Source organism: Ambystoma mexicanum, chromosome 9 (assembly GCF_040938575.1).
Source record: "Ambystoma mexicanum isolate Mex_15411 chromosome 9, UKY_AmexF1_1, whole genome shotgun sequence".
NCBI lineage: Eukaryota > Metazoa > Chordata > Amphibia > Caudata > Ambystomatidae > Ambystoma > Ambystoma mexicanum.
In genome coordinates this window covers 1,486,993,054-1,487,009,541 of record NC_090931.1, presented here as the reverse complement: position 1 = coordinate 1,487,009,541, position 16,488 = coordinate 1,486,993,054, and the positions used below count along the sequence as shown (strand labels likewise).

General features: G+C 45.8%; 1 protein-coding gene across 2 annotated transcripts in view; it reads right to left on the bottom strand.

The window, feature by feature from the left end:
* SLC4A3 (solute carrier family 4 member 3) overlaps positions 1-16,488 on the bottom strand; it is a 660,038-nt gene that overhangs the window by 23,270 nt on the left and 620,280 nt on the right. For both annotated transcript variants that reach the window (XM_069616955.1, XM_069616956.1), the window contains one exon: positions 1,929-2,102. In XM_069616955.1, the coding sequence (XP_069473056.1) occupies positions 1,929-2,102 (174 nt within the window). The remainder of the gene's footprint in view (positions 1-1,928; positions 2,103-16,488) is intronic.

The following is a 16,488-nucleotide window of genomic DNA, read 5'->3' as shown; positions in this document are numbered from 1 at the left end:
TTTGATGTTTTTTTCTTTTCTCCTAGAGCACAGACGTTTGTTTGGCTAAAATGATCTGGGGATCTGATCTGGGTGTACGTTTTTTATGTCCTTATCCCCTTTTTTGCTTAGAGGAAGTGTTCAGTTAAAGCCACAACTTTGCAAAAGTTCTTTGTCTTTACTTTGCTGGTCATGCGTCCTTCTTCCTCGTCATGGATCTCGTCTGCACGTGTTGTGGTTCTTCCTCATTGTATGTAGTCTCTTTGCGGTGGAGTGCAGGCTGGGGGGTTCCTCCGATGTGTGGCTTGATATCACCCAGGAAGATCCAAGCTCTTCTTCCTTGAAGCTTTACTGCGGATGGAGTAAAGTCTTCAACTGTGAATGGTCCGTTGAACCTTGGCGAGCTGGTTGGCACATGTTGTGCGTTTCAGGTTACTCAGCAGAAGACGAGATAACGCAAATCAACAAGGATTGGTTTGTTGTGGGGGTGGGAGGTTTGGGCAGAGAAGTCTCACCAGGACAATCGGTGAAAAGATGCAGGCCACATGGTCATACGGTACCTAGCCGTTGCTGGCTTTACAATTTTATTTATGGACAAAATTCTGCAGTGAAAGACAGCTTAGTCCATTTCGTATAGTGTTGGTTAGTTGTTCCTTGCTATGCTGTGACGCTAAGGGTACTCTGTGTCTCACAGTCTATGCGCATATATTAAATGCCTGCATCTAGTAGTTATTGGGTGTCACGGTTAAAAGTCTTTCTGTTTTGTTTCCTTCTTGTCTCTTTCATGTTGTTTTAATAATTACGGGTGGTATTTGTAGGTTGTATGGTAGACTGCAGCTACCATGGTCAACAAGTTTTTCGTCGAAGACCTATTTGGTTAAAAAAGCCTGGGGATATGAAGAACTCTGTAGATGTTCTCTTGACCCTGGGCAAGTGTTGCTTTATCATATGTATGCTGCACCCCACATTTGATGTTCAGGATCCAAGGTTATAAAGGGGTTCCATTTTAAGTTATAGAAGAAGCCAGGCAGTGATGGTTCTGTTATATTAGCCAGAGTTTAGATGCGTTTGCTTTTTATTCAAGTACACTGTTAGAGTGAGGGTTATAAATGAAAATAAATTGTATCTGTGCTATTTAATATTTACACAAAGATTGCCCTGGCCCTGGGTTGGTAAATTCATTGGCACCTGTTCACTTTATTTGACACTAATCCATGTATGGAAGTGAAATAAGTTCTGTTTATAATTCAATTCTTTTACAGGAGGGGGTTCTGGGAGCAGGCCCCATTATCTCGCTTCCAGTGTTGTTGGGTTTTCTCTTAGTCTCTCCTGGGATTTCTGAACAGGTGCGTGGTAAGGCGTTGGCCCATTTCTCATGTTTACCTACAGGTTGTGCTGTGCAATCTTACATTCCCTCAGGTAATCCTTATACATATTTAATTAAGGGCTTTAGACACCTTACAAAATGATGACACATAGTGTGGTTACAGGCATCACAAAAATGGGTTGTTAAAGGTCACTGTGTACTGTTGGTGACCCAGATATTTTTTCTGCATTATCCTACAGAACTAATTGTCCATTTTGCTGCTTTTTCCCCAATTTTCGGAAAAACCATGCACTGTGAACCTGCACCATTTCAGACCGTTTCTTCTCATGGGGAGAAGAACCCCCCAACCCCTACAAGCTTTGTTTGGGCTTGTACTCTACGTTAGGTCGACTCGTTCACATTTGGTGGACATTATTACGGTCCGACCCCACAGTAGAATTTCACAAGCAGCCACTGGCGGTTCTATGTTTTAGATATAGGGTAGACCTTGATCAACACCAAAGACTGGTGACTTTCCCAGAGTATTTGTGATTGCAGGCCGGGGCTACTAGGGGTGGGTGATATAGAACTCATGCACCATACTTGACGGAAGACAAGAGAGCATTTCTTTAAGATTTCTTACCGCTTTGAGTTCCTTCTCGTGGAAGATCTGTGGCAGGAGGAAGCGCCGAAGGGGGACAGTCATAATCAGGAGAAATGGGAAGGCGAGGGAGGCAACCGTGGATTTCACCACCCAGAGCACCACGATGCAGGCCAGCTGGATCCCTGTGAAGAGGTTCATCCTCCAGGTCTTCACCTAGGTGAGCAAGGCAGGGGGGTTACAATCAGAAATCAAAATATCATCGTACTCATTAGTAAAAACTTTTAAGTCTCTAATCAAAAACAATTAGAATTGAAAATAAAAGTATTCATCAGCTTTCCAAAAACACTGATTGGATGTGGGTGGTTGGTGGGTTCTGCTTCCACAAATCTTTTAATGGGTCAAAATGGTGCATGTCACAGCACACTTTTCAGAAGAAATTCAATAAAAAGTTCGAGGACCAGTCAATTTTGAAAGGGAACACATGAAACATCATATATATCGGAAGACAGTCGAGTTTTCTATGAAAAATGTTGCTGTTTTAAACGTTCTCCCCCTTAAAATAAATTTAACCCCAATGCTCTTCAATAGGAAAATTACATTCTCCTGCTTTGGTGACTGATTCTCCCTCCCAGGTCCTGCTAAATGTTGGCATGCATGCATGTAAGCCAAATATGCATCATCCTGCTACATCCTGTCCTTTCTCTACTCTTCCTCTCCTGCGACCTCTCTCGGACCTTCTCCGGCCGCCTCTCCCTCTCCTCCTCCTTTCCCCTGTTTCTCCGTCTTCACTTCTGACGATGTTTCTAGACAAGTCAGATCTATGAAAGTGTCATCCAAGCAGGGCCACATCGACACACTCGCTCCAGCCTTGGCCAATTTCTACAATCACTCTTTTGTCACTGAAACTTCCCCTCCCCCCTAAAGCACTCCCTTGTGCACCCCCTCCTTAAGAAGCCTTCGGCCGATCCTTCCTCTCCAGCAAACTACCACCAGGTCTCTATCACTCCTTTCCTGGACAAACGCCAGGAAAAGCTGGCCAGCTCCCAGCTGACTCTTCCTACCGAATCTGTTGGTTATCTCCATGACCATCAATCTCCCTTTAGAGCATCCAGAAGCACATAAACTGCTCTTGCGAACATTTGTGAAGACCTGCTCTTTAATCTCGATTCTAGCCTTCCTCCTCCTCCTTGATCTTTCCTCTGCTTTCGACATGGTCAACGACCCCATCCCGATCAATCATCTCCGTGACAACCTGGGCATCATGGATCAGGCCCTAGCCTGGTTGACCTCCTTCCTCTCCAACTGACACTCCCAGGTCGAACTGGGGTCCTTTCTCTCCACCACCTCTATCTCCAATTGTGGTGTTCCCCAGGGCTCTAACTTCTCACCCTGGCTCTTCAACCTTTACTTGGCACCTCTGGCCCACCTCATCGCTACCTTCTCTCCTACCTTTCAGTGTTATGCGGATGACACGCAGCTCTCCTTCAGGCTCCCCTCAACCTCCTCTCCTCTCCTCTCCCGCTCATTCCTGACTGTCTATGCGCAATTCAGGAATGGTGTGCCTCCAATGGTGTGCCTGCCACATTGGGACCCCTGCTCCCACTTTCTCTCCTTGGGCCCTCTACCTGAGCCTTCCTGTGAGGCAAAAAACCTTGGTGTCATCTTCGACTCCACCCTCTCCTTCTCTCCACACATCACTGACCTCTATAAGAAGTATCACTACTAGCTGCACCTCCTCTGAGGTATTGTTCCTTTTCTCACTTTCCTCTGGAAGCTCACCGTCTCCAGAGCCCTGGTTCTCGCTAGGCTGGACTACTGCACAACCTCTTTCTAAATCTGCCTTTCTAAATACGCCCTCTGCAACTAATCCAGAACAGAACTGTGAGACTTGTCCTTGGCCTCAAGCCCAGGGATCGTATCTCTCCAGCCCTGAAATCTCTCCACTGGCTCCCGGTGGCTGCAAGAATCAAGTTCAAGACCCTTTGCATTGTCCACAAGGTTTTCTGGGGCCACAGACCACACTACATCCAACTCTCTCTTCCTAAGCACTTTCCTTCTCGAGCCATCTGCTCATCTACCTCCAGCTCTCTGAGGGTCAAATGCTTCTCAAGGCAGAGAGTGGGGGTAGATCGCTCTCCTCGGCTGGTGCCTACCTGCCTCTCTCAAACTTGAACAGGACCACCTAAGGTTCCGGAAGCAACTCAAGACCTTCCTTTTCGCTTTTGCTCTCTCGCTCTCTCCCCTGCTGATGTACTTGTCTGCTGCGCTAACCTGGCCACCCTCTGAACCTTAATGGGCACCAGGCTCCTTCATGACCAGTAGGCCCATGCACTGCCTCAGAGCCCAGCGCGCACGTAGGGACTGTATCAGCAACCCTACAGTCCCCTCTCTCCTTCCACTTACCTAGAGCCGGCCACCCAGGCGGCACTTGGTTGAGTTTATTGCTGTCTCCCCCCTTCCTTCCCCCGGCTCTCCTCTCTTCTCCCTTGCACGATCTGAATGACACAGTAAGATTGTTTGTTTTGTCCTCCCTTTGTCTCCCCTTCCTTGTCTTGTCACGCCTAGAAACACTATTACAGGTGCGTTATAAATGACATTATATCATATATGTGGTTCTTACTGTGTTTTTTATCATGCAATAGACAGTGTTGCCAGGACTGTCCCGGAAATGGGTGCTCTGTCGCCCTTGCTCAAGATAATGCCTTGACAGCCACTTTCAAGAGTTAGTCCTACTTTTATGTTAGTTGCCCTGTCCCGGTTTTTCACTTTTTACATCTGGTCACCCTATCGTGCAAGAACTCTAGCATTAGTCTGGGAGAATGGTGGGGTGAAATATTTGAGGAGGGCAAAGCAAAAGTAATGTTTAATATTCTGAGGGGTATCTCTTTAACCCCCTGTTTGTTGCGCCCATGGTCAGGCTCAGGGGAGCCGACTTATTAATTTTCCCGGGGGGGCCCAAATACAGGAAGTGACATCACTGGCAGTTATATGACTGCAAATTTGCATGTAGTCGCCAACTTGGTGCAACGGCGCGCGGGTGGGCGGGTGTTGGCGCACGCAGCGCAGAACAGTGGAAACATTGGCTAGCATGCACTGCATATACTAAAGTCAAGAAAGAAGGAGATTTAAGCCTTTGAGTTGCATTCCAGTAAGACATCACTGCCCCTACTCCACCGCTCTATAATCGTCCAGCAACACAACTAGGATGGGAGAATGAAATGCTTGCTAAACAGAAGGTACAGCTGCAAGGTGGAGTACCACCACCACCACCAAAAAAAAAGTTCCCAATTCAAGGGAAACGAGAAGTAAAGACGTTTCCCGATTAAAAACTACCAAGCAAGACGTGTGTGGTGCCATAGTTCAGTAAAACATCAACAATTCAAACTTACAATAGTGCTGCTGTAGATTGGCCAGCCACAAGTGAAATTTGCTAAGATGTTACCTCTGGGTAACCAGATAGAGTTCGGGATGTAGCTTAATCTTAAACCTTTCAGTGGACACATCAGATGTGCTGCTCAAGTATAATGCAATCCTGGCTGAAGTATAATGCAATCAAGTGTGGTTTCCGACTTGGGGGGGGGGGGAAGAGTGTTAACTGCTTTTAACATTGTAGTTTACCAGAAATTCTGGTAGTGTACAATGTTAAAAAGCAGTTACCCAGGCTCACCCTGCACCCAGGTGATGTTTGGGACTGATGGAAGCACTCGCGTCTAAATGTTGTAGCCATGGTTGTCTCCATGTTTTAAAAACTCCCACTTTCCGGGTTTTCAACATTCATTTGAAACACTCCTTATTCAAAAAATGAAGGGGTCAGTAAAAAAGCCAATGCTGAAAAGCCTATTTCACACAAGTAGTAAGACCCAAAGGGTAAGAGCGACTGTATAGCAGACCATGCCAATGCAGGATACTCCAGGATTACCTTTAGTCAAAATTCACCCACTGCAATGTTCCTAAATTCAGATTGCAGAGTAGTGTCCGACTGAACCTCAATCAGCTCTTCCTGGGCATCAAATGGATGATGCACCACCTCCTCTGCCAGAAAAGTCTGCATCCCCCAGTCAGCAATGCCAGCATTTACTTCAGGGAAGTATTCATCAAAGCTGGATCTTAATGTTGCTAGGTGGCTTGCCCAGCCCCAACTGTTCTTTTGCAAAGGTCTAGCTTCCACTTGAAGGCAAATACTTTTTTATTCATTCTTTCCTCTATGTTCTCATGTCCACAGGAATGCCCCCAAAGGTGGGATTGGGAGTTTCTGGGGTGGTCAGTTCTAGTGGTCTTAGTTTCCTTTATAAAATACACAAATCACATAGTATGTCAACCAGACAATGTATCATTGTGTACAGCTTAAAGGGGGCAACCTGACCCAAAGCAGCACACTAGGAGATGTATTTTGGAACAATCAACATTGTAAACACACCTCTAGTTTAGATTATAAAGAGTGCTTGTGCTGCAATTACAAGCACCCAGTTAATAAAGTCCAGACTTAAAACACTTGATCAGCATTCAGTGAGCAAAATAACCTTATAAAAATAAAATGCAGCTTTGCATAAAATTACAGAATTTTGGGATTATCAGGCACAGGCAAGCGGGCTCTGCTGTTGCTGTGGGAGAATTGGGACTTGCAATGGGGACAAATTTAAGGTTAATAGCTGCCGTTTATCACAAGATGGCAGGCCAGCATAGATCTTAACCACTGAATGCCAACTGAACAGCTATAAACTCTTCTATGTCAGCAAGAGGCTGATGTAGAGGAACCAGTGATAGAAAGCAATGAGGTAATTATACTGTACCATATCCCGTGGGAGGTGATGCCCCCCCAAGACTCAGTGAAGGCCCCTCGGGTCAAAAGGTTGAAAAGCCCTGCCGTCTCAGTCCCCACAGTCCTAACTTCTCCCCCGCTTAGAGTGGAAACAGTCTGCGGCACACAGCTTGTAATGCAAATCGCACATTTTAAGCGTTAGGACAAAAAACAGAGAACTGAATACATTGCTGAGGTAAATGAGTTCTGACTGGCAACACTGGTAATACCATATAGAGCCACATTATCGCACTGCCCAACTATGAGTTTGAGGGCAAAGGTGGACAAAAATCCTCCAGCAAGAAGCTGGAGGTATTTCCTCCCCCATACTGCCCAAAATAGAACAATTTGGGATATTACCACCAGCAAAATTACTACCAGCAGTAATACCGCTGAAATCCACCATGGAGTCCTATGGACTCCAATTAATGGAGACTAACACTGCCTACCACCACTTGTAATCCGACAGTAACACCGCCAGACCAAGTGGCAGTAATGGTAGGACAGTTTGGTGGTATCTCGGCAGATTTACAGGCCACGCAGAGACATCACTTCTCTCCATGTTGTCTTTTATTGTAAAGTGGATTACCAGGTTTCAGACCTGTAACATACCCCTGTCTCCTCAGGTGACTCAGACCCCTACCATTCCATCCTACAGAAACCTGATGCCCCCTGGCTGTTCTTCTAGTCTACTTTTATTCTCCCATGTAGATCCAGGAACGTCATACTCCTGTTACTTTCATGGATTATTTTACTTCCTGTTCCTTAAAGCCAGGGGTCTTAAACATGTGGCTCTCTAGATGTTTTGGACTACGACTCCTATGATCCATCACCATTGACTATGCTGGCTGGGGCTGATGAGCATTGTAGTCCAACACATCTGCAGAGCTAAAGGTTGCAGAACCCGGCGTCCAAGCAGAGGCCTGGAACTCCATACTGCCACAAGCACCTTATCATTTGACTCTGTCTCTGAAAAAGATACTTTATTCCGGCCCTTTACCCACAAACACTGGTTGTTAATATTATACCTTTGAGCTGCACGTGTTAATAGCACTAGTGAAAGAAACAGACTTTCAGGACGGGCGGTAAAAAGACTTCTGTGGGTCTTATGCGGCCTATGAGTTCACAGGGTTTGGTTTACCAGGGAATAGCACACGAGGCATGGAGTTGGGACAGGATGGCAGGTTAGCTGCTGGCAACCTTTCAGGTGGCAACCGTAAACCCATGAAGAGGGAGTGGAGATGTGCAGTGCTTCTTTGCCCCCCTGATTCTCTGATTTGTCAGAGCTACATTTTCAAAGCCTCTCTCTGAATGGAGCATGAGTGCATGCATCTCTCAGTTGACTAACACAGTTATTGTTCTGTCTGCGTCTTTCATTGGTTATAAAACAGCACCCAAGGTTGGTGGCTCTCAGGGGGTAAGGAGCCTGGGACGCTCCACGGACAATGAACTGGCAGCCAGGGGGGTTTAGCAATGCGCTACTTTTGTAAACAAAATGAAACCCAAAAAATCTTTTTTTTGTGACTGCACCAGTAAATCATCAAGAATTGATGACTAGGAGAGAGGCTGCAGGAGAGCGATTCCCCCTAATTTGTATGGTGCAGTAGCACAGATAGGAGGAAGAGGTTGGTTGGCTATCGACTTACATCTACCTGTTCAGTAGCACACCTGGGAGTGGGTAGTTGAACTGGCTTTGGGGTCCCTGTTTCTCTGTGATAGCATACTCTTGAGGGCATACTTTTTGTAATGAACATTTAATTGCAACTGCATGTGTATACCAAGTGCTTAATTTGTAAAACAGTAGGTGCCTGTGCCCAAATATGTTCTAGCACTTCTGTGACACTTGGGCAGTTCCACACCACTGCTGCCACCCAGGGTCGGACTGGGACAAGAAATAGGCCCGGTCACCCAAAAAAAATGGCCACCCCTCGCCTCAAAAAAGAGGCCCACCCCTCGCCTCACGACACTTGACCTCTGATGATATCACCAGAAGTGATGTTATTTGACCCCACACTAAAGTGACATCCCGGGAAGAGATGAAACACAACCTTTCACCCCTTGACAAAATAGAAAGTGGCATCAAATAGCATTGTTCCTAAGTAAACTACACTACGAAAAATATGGTTATGATTTCACTAAGGTGATATACATTTCATACAAGAATGGATCACCATACATATCATTAATATCTGTGTGTATAGACCCATATTGTCAAATTACTGTGACTCCAAGCAGACGTCCAAGGCCACATGATAATATGGTATTATATAGCAGTTACCCCTGAGCTCTTTTTTATAGAACAAATATGCATACAATATCACCCAACCTGTGTTGGTACTTATATCGACCCAAGAAGGATGAAAGGTTTTTGAAGAATAAAAAATGAAAAAATAAATTTGAAACAAATGCCCCGACCTGATTTTGCGGGGGGGGGGTGGGGGAGGCTCGGGCCCCAGAGCCCCCCGTAATCGGCGCCCCTGGTCAGGCTTAATTGTGTGCTTGTGACTGCCCGCTTTCCCTGATTGTCTTTTTTATATGACAGTTTCTGTTTAGCTCTTTCTCTTGGGGCGCTGTTCACGTCTATCTGCTCCTTGGTGTATCTTTCTTCTCTCAGCCAGTTCACGGTTGTCCTGTATTCGTGCCTGTTTTCAGTTGTGTCTTGCTCGCTCAGACGCTGTGACTCAATTCGTGTTGCATTGCGTCCCGCACCTCTCCGTGAGCTATGCCGCCTTGATTCTTGTTACCTTGAAGGTGTCACTGGGCCGTGCCATCTTGTGCACTCCTACAGGGCACAGTTGGGCGTGCCTCTATCGCGCCTGCTGTTGCATACTTGCCAACCCTACCGATTTAGGCGGTAGGATAGCGCTTTTTAAGCAGTCCTACCGCCTAGCGATTTTTTGACACCAAATACCGATTTTTTTTGTAAAAAAAAAAAACACATTTCTTTTTTTTTTACATTTTTTTTTTTGCCCACGCCAGCTCGGGGGAGTCTTTCAAGGGCTCCCCCGAGCTGGCGTACCGGGAGAATGCACGGCATGCAGGCTTTTAATGTCAAAGGCACCCACGGCGGTGGGCTAAAAGCACCCCTCTGCCGCAGGTGCCTTTGGCAAAAGGCACCATTAGCCCACCACCACACCAACTCGGGGGAGTCTTTCAAGGACTTCCCCGAGCTGACATAGTGGGAGAAGGCGCAGCATGTAGGCTTTTAATGTCAAAGGCACCCACAGCGGTGGGCTAAAAGCGCCCCTCCACCGCGGGTGCCTTTGGACAAAGGCGCCATTGGCCCCCACCACGCCAGCTCGGGGGAGTCTTTCAAGGACTTCCCCGAGCTGGCGTAGCGGGAGAAGGCGCAGCATGCAGGCCTTTGATGTAAAAGGCGCCCACGGAGGTGGGCTAAGGGCGCCCCTCCGCCGCAAGTAACTTTCATAAAAGGCGCCATTAGCCCCCCACCACGTCAACTCCGGCGAGTCTTTCAAGGGCTCCCCCGAGCTGGCGTGATGGCAGAAGGCGTGGCAGGCACCTCATTGTCATTGAATGCACCCGCGGCGGTGGGCTCATTCAATGACAATGGGCTGCTGACGCACCCTATTCCTATCATTACCTCCTCGCCGGACTATTTTTGAAACTTTAAGATTTCTACAGATTTTTGGTCACAGAATGTTGGCATGCATGCTGCTGTCTTAAGGCAGTTGCACACTTCCAGGTACATCCCATGCTTCTCCCACGGGCCGCAAGGTATCTCCCCTCATTATCAACGCGATGCGAGGTTCAGCCTCAGAAAAAGGCATGGATCTGTTGTGGTACAACTCATACTTGCCCATAGCTCTCAACCATTTATGTCACAAAAGCGGGTGAAAACTCCCGATTTTACTTTTGGCGGGTGAGAGGCCCATTGAAATGAATGGGCGTGCATGAGGTTTGGCGGGGGAGTCCGCTGTTTACAAGGCGGGTGACACCCGCCAAAAGCGTGTGAGTTGGGAGCTATGCTTGCCAACATGGCCCATTCCAATCGGTAGGTGCTTATCCAGTGCTGGATTTTTCTTTGCATTTTGGGATTTGTAGTCCAGGCTTTATAACGGGAAAAGTGGAATTACAAATCCCAGAATGCAAAGAAAAAAAACAGGACTGGATAAGCACCTACAGATTGGAATGGGTCATGTTGGCAAGTATGACAACTCGGACAATCGGGCTGAGCCTAAAATGGCCGCCCAGTGACATGTGCTCCATGCATGATAGGTGTCACACCCCGCTTATTAGCCTTCAGGCCAGGCCAGGAGGGAATGCCAGCGCATGCGCGCTACATAACTGGTGTCGAGCCCCGCTTGACGGACTTCAGTGGCAAGGTTAGTATGGAAAACCTGCGCATGCGCTCTACATAATAAGTTTCACCGTCCCTCACCACCCCCACGTGTCGGATTCTTCAGTGGCCAGGAGGTTAGAAGGCAGTCTGCGCATGCGCGCTACACTAAAGCGAGCACGTGCCACTTGTCAGTGTCTTCAGTGCGCGCCAGAACGTTAGGAGGAAAAAGGATGGGGTCGTGAGATGGGATATAAAAAAAAAAAGTATATCCGTTTTCAGGAGAAGTTCACAACTGGTCAGTAGCATGTAATCTTTTCTACTTTACTAGGAAGAATAAGATGTTCAGCTCTTTATGGAAGTGGACTTCATGTTGCCTCACTACTCTGGGATTTTTCTTGGTAATTCTTTTGGTTGAATGTGGTAGAATGTGGTTAATTGGCTTTTTTTAAAAATCCAAATCATTTGATCAGATATGATCCAATGTAGAGTGACTGTGAGGCGGCAAGTAGAATGACCAGGTCTTTGTAGGAAAATCACTGGCACAGCTGGTAAATTGTGGGCAAGAAGCAACTATTTCAGTGTTTTCTTGAGCATCAGTTTCTTCAGGAAGGAGTGACAGACATCCAGTCTTGAGCTACTTCGGGCCTGGCCTAGTCGGGACATGGATCACACCAGAATGGTAATCTGTAAAAACCCAGTTTTTCAAAACGGCACCAATTCTGCGCTTGTGCGATATATTGCCCTCAAACTGTATCACTGGGCTCTACACCTTCTTCATCTCAAGTGTGAGCGATTTCCTACATTAGAGCTGAAATGTGCACATTATACGAAACCGGGGGCGCACCGAAACCTACATTTCGGGGGGTGGGATAACCCTTCCAATGTTGAGAGAGGACCTAACTTCAGAGACAGTGGGGGAGGGGCACATTTATCTGTGTGGGGGGCATCTATCTTCTTTCCGCATTCTAATGAGACTATTCTAGTGCACCTTCAATATTACAAGCAGTTAAGTCTCCCCTTTAAGTCCAAAGCACTCCCTTTAGGACTGCTGTGAGAATGAGCGGCCTCCTGTCCCCTCTCTAACCTTCCAATCACTCCCCTGGCATGCAAGTACAAACCCCACATTACGAATTCGATTGCCTAAAAATGTGTGCATTTGAATGCCGGTGCTAACAATGAAATGCTTTACGTTAGTAATTGCGAGGCCTTTGTTAACAGCGAAGCTCAGGTGCCGTTTAATGTCCGTATTCTGTTCTATCCAGCTACGGGTCTATAGGTCAGCCAGGTCGAGTCAACATAGCCCAACATTTTGGAGGGAGGAGAGGGGCTGGACCCCGGTCAGCTCAACTGTGTTGCGCCACTGTATGAAACCCTACCCTCCCTTACTCCCAAAGAGGACGGCTTATGTTTTGTCCGAATTTAATTTAATTCAATTTCGCCTTATCTAATCCTGGGTTTTTAAGGTATATTCCAGAACATAACTGACACCCCTGAATTGCGCGGGACCCTCTCTCCATTATCAGGGACCCTCTGCTCACTTTTTGCAGGTACCCCATCATTTTGTGTTACACCGCTGAGTACAAATCTGTTGCCAGAAGAAGGCAGCATCTGGTGATGCTTGCAGCAACAATTGGATATTCATATACAGTAGCACAACTAAAATAACTACATATTAAAGGTCTTTCTGGGGTGTATCACACGATCATAGCGAAGGAGTCAATATGACCGCCAGGCTTAACAAGTATTTGTTAAACGGCCAGCTGTGCCCGGGGAATCATACATCTACCTGGCACTCTCTCCCTCCACTCTCACTCTCTCCCGAATGTGTATGTATCGCTGTTTCTTTCAATATGGGGGACAGTCGTGTTATCATGTGTGCAATGCTTGCTAAAGCCACTCCAGACATTACTGGTAGGTGCACGACTAAGGTCAAAATAACAGATTTCTTTTGGGGGAGGCTGTTTTTTTGTTTGTTTTGCTAAAGCAGTTACACATAAAAAATGCAATGATTTGATTGTATTACCATTGTAAACTGCCACTTTAAAAAAATGTAATATGTTCATACTAATGATCACTTTCAATGTTACACTTTTTTTTACTGAGTAAAGCACATTATCAAAACCTAAAATAACCATATACAATATTTTCTGAAAGGTTATCATTTCAAGATGCACAGTCTGATACAGTTGTTTTGTACTAATTCGAAACACCCGTAGGAGATAGGGAAGGGGACAAATAGCACCAAAGAGGGTTCCTGGCTGCTTTGCATAACATCACATATCATTTTGGGAACATAAGAAGGACTACCGATCTTTAAGTTTGTGGTAAAACAGTTGCATATTTGAATCACTAAGTACACAAAGCACACAGTGCTTGGTGCCCACCCTAACATAAAAAAAATGGTGACATCGAACCATAGACACTTCTTTGGATAGCCTCAGGATTTGGATGAGGTTATAATGGCTACACCATCAGACACTCTTTTTGGTGCAAGGGTCATCTGGATATAATGCTTCATTTCCCTGGGCAGAATTTTAGCTTGGTCTAAGGGTAAGGCTGGCTGTACACATGCGCAGATGGCTATGCACATACATTCTAATGGAATTATATATAGGTTTTCCATCTATGGCAGATCCATCTGTTCCAGGGCCTCCTTCCAGTTTTAATAATTTAGAGCTCTTTGTACAATACAGCAACTTACTGTGATTCACTTTTTGGTGTGTCTCACGTAGTATTATGTAGATGCACTTCACTTGCTATGATAGACACTTGACAACTACCTGCTAATCACCCGAGCTATTAGGTGTGTTTTTCTAGGTGTGTCCAAAAACTGCATTGTGAAATTATTTAAAATTGCATTGTGAAATGTAGGCCTTTTCCCCCTTATACAGGACTCTCAGACTTAGCTGTGTTTTCATTTTAACTTTTTTCTCCAGTATCTAAACAACAGTATGAAAGCAGTGCCACTCTGTGGTTTTACTTCTTAGCTAAGCATTAATCTAGCAAACTTTCTGCCATTGTCTGAGTGCCTGTTGTCTTGTCCAATTGTCTACTATAGTCTCATCTCTCCCTGTCTCATCCCCCCTGCGTCCGTACCTAGTGTTCTCCCCGCCCCTACCCACCCTCCACCCCCTTCCTATTTGCTCCTCTCCCCACCTACTCTATGGTGCTCTCTGTCTCTCCTATCTTTTCAAACTGCTTCTCTATCGACTATCCGGCTCTCCTCACTAAATCTGGTAGGAAGAAGTTTAAAAAGGACATCCTGGTCTCCAATCCAGGCCTCCCTATCGCTGACACCAATGCCAGTGCCTCCTCTAGGCAAACCCCCAACGACATCCTCTTTGTCGTTCCCTCGCCTGACCTATGGACTCTTCATATGGCCTCTGTGCTTTCTCCTTTCTCTTCCTCTCCCATCAAAGGTGGTACCCGGTGAGAGGCCTCCTTCCACTCCTGTAAGGTCATCATTAATGTTTACTTGAATGGTACCGTCTTGGTCCAAGGCCCTCAGGGCCTCAGGCCAACCTTCTCCTCTTTGGTAGACGCTTCCTTAATGATGCTGGCTGGGCACATGCCTCCAGCGCAGATGGAAGACTTCAGACTTTTGACAATATTTGTCAAGTTATCCTCTGAAATTTGTTTCAAACTGAATTCGGGAGATAAATTGTGGTGCACGTTCAGACAATTGTTGTTGTTGGTGACCATATTGTTGCTGATGTGAGGTGAATTCATACGATGTGCATCAATTGTAGCTCGGTGTGATTTTATTTTCATTGTGAAACCGGGTTGAATTTCAGTACACCATTTCTCACTTTTAATATAGTGGGATAGGTGCTATTTTTCCCCTCAATCTCTTTAAGAAGGGAAAACAATGCTCTTTGCCTAGATTTTGCAGTAAGAATCCTATTTTCGAAATGATTTCTCTCTCTCTACATGCTACATTACTCACCGTAATCGTATTTCTGACACTTGCATCTGCTTAGATTCACATGCTATGCATAAGCCGACATCTAGTGGTTGCTGCGGAGTATTACTTTTTTTGTCTTCGAAACTTGAAAAGGGACATCGACAGGGCGTGCCAGGAATACTATCCCTAGTGTGACGTCTCCTGTACCCATTTCCTTCACGCGTCGAGGTCCCTCAGATTGTTTTTGTTTCTGACATGAGGCAGCATGAATTGTAGCGTGAGTACAGATGTAATAAAGCAGATAAGAGTAGATAAACCCAGAAAACACCATGCATCTTCTACTCCACAGGGAAGGAAGGGTGGGTGCATGTGAATCTAAGAAGATACAAGCATCAGAAATACGATTAAGGTGAGTAATGTATCGCTTCTGAGGCTTGTGGATCTGCTTATATCACATGTTATGCATAGACTAGCGAGCAGTGTCTGGAGAAGGTGGTGGGTAGTGAGAAGGTACAGAGGCAAATAGATGTTTTAGCACCGCTTGTCCGACCTGTGAGTCTGCTTTAGAACGTATGTCATTGCAGCAATGCTGAGTCAAAGTATGTATGGAACTCCATGTAGCTGCTTTGCAAATGGCGTCCAGAGGGACGTTTGCAATAAAGGCCAAAGTAGCTCCTGTACCCCTGGTAGAGTGAGCTTTTGGTGTAAAAGGCAGAGTTTTGTTTTTTTATAGGGAGTAGCAGAGCTGTATGCATTTCACTATCCATTTTGAGATGGCGTTTTTTGAAATGTGATCACCTGCCCTGCAATGCTACAGAGACAAACAGTTGGTCTGTTTTTCTTAGCGGTTTTGTCTTGCTTACATAGTAAAGAACTGCCCACCTTACATCTAGTGTGTTGAGGTTCTTCTCAGCTGAGTTTGAAGGATTTTGAAAGAAAGCGGGTAGTTCAATGGATTGGTTAATATGGAACTTGGATATGAAGTTAGGTGAAAACCTAGAGTGTGTTCCTAGTACCAACTTGTCTTTGTGGATAACAAAGAAAGGGTCTTGCACTGAGAAAGCTTGTAGTTCACCGACTCTTCTTATGGAAGTGATGACCACCAGAAAATCAGTTTTATATGTTAGGTGTTTAAGGCTGGATTTGTGCATAAGGAGGATCTATTTGAGAGTACCACATTGAGATCCCACCCTGGAGGTGGGTTGGAAATGGGGGTAAAGTCTCTTTACTCCTTCCATGAAAGCCTTAACAACAGGGACTTTCCACCAGGACACCTTGTTTTGTGAAGTGGTGTTCGCGGATAGAGCCGCTAGGTGCACCTTGATGGAGTTGGTTACTAGGCCAGAGTCTAGTAAGTGGTGCATGTAATGAAGAATATGTGATGGAGTACATTCAACGGGGTTTACCTTTTTTGACTGGCACCATATTACAAATCTTTTCCATTTGTTAAAGTAACAGTGTGTGGTGTTTGGTTTACGCGCCTCCTTGAGGATTTCCATACACCTTTGAGGTAGTTTTAAATGACCAAACTCTATGACTTCAGGAGCCAAGCTGCCAAGTTCATACATTGAGGATGTGGGTGTAACGTTGCCGCCCC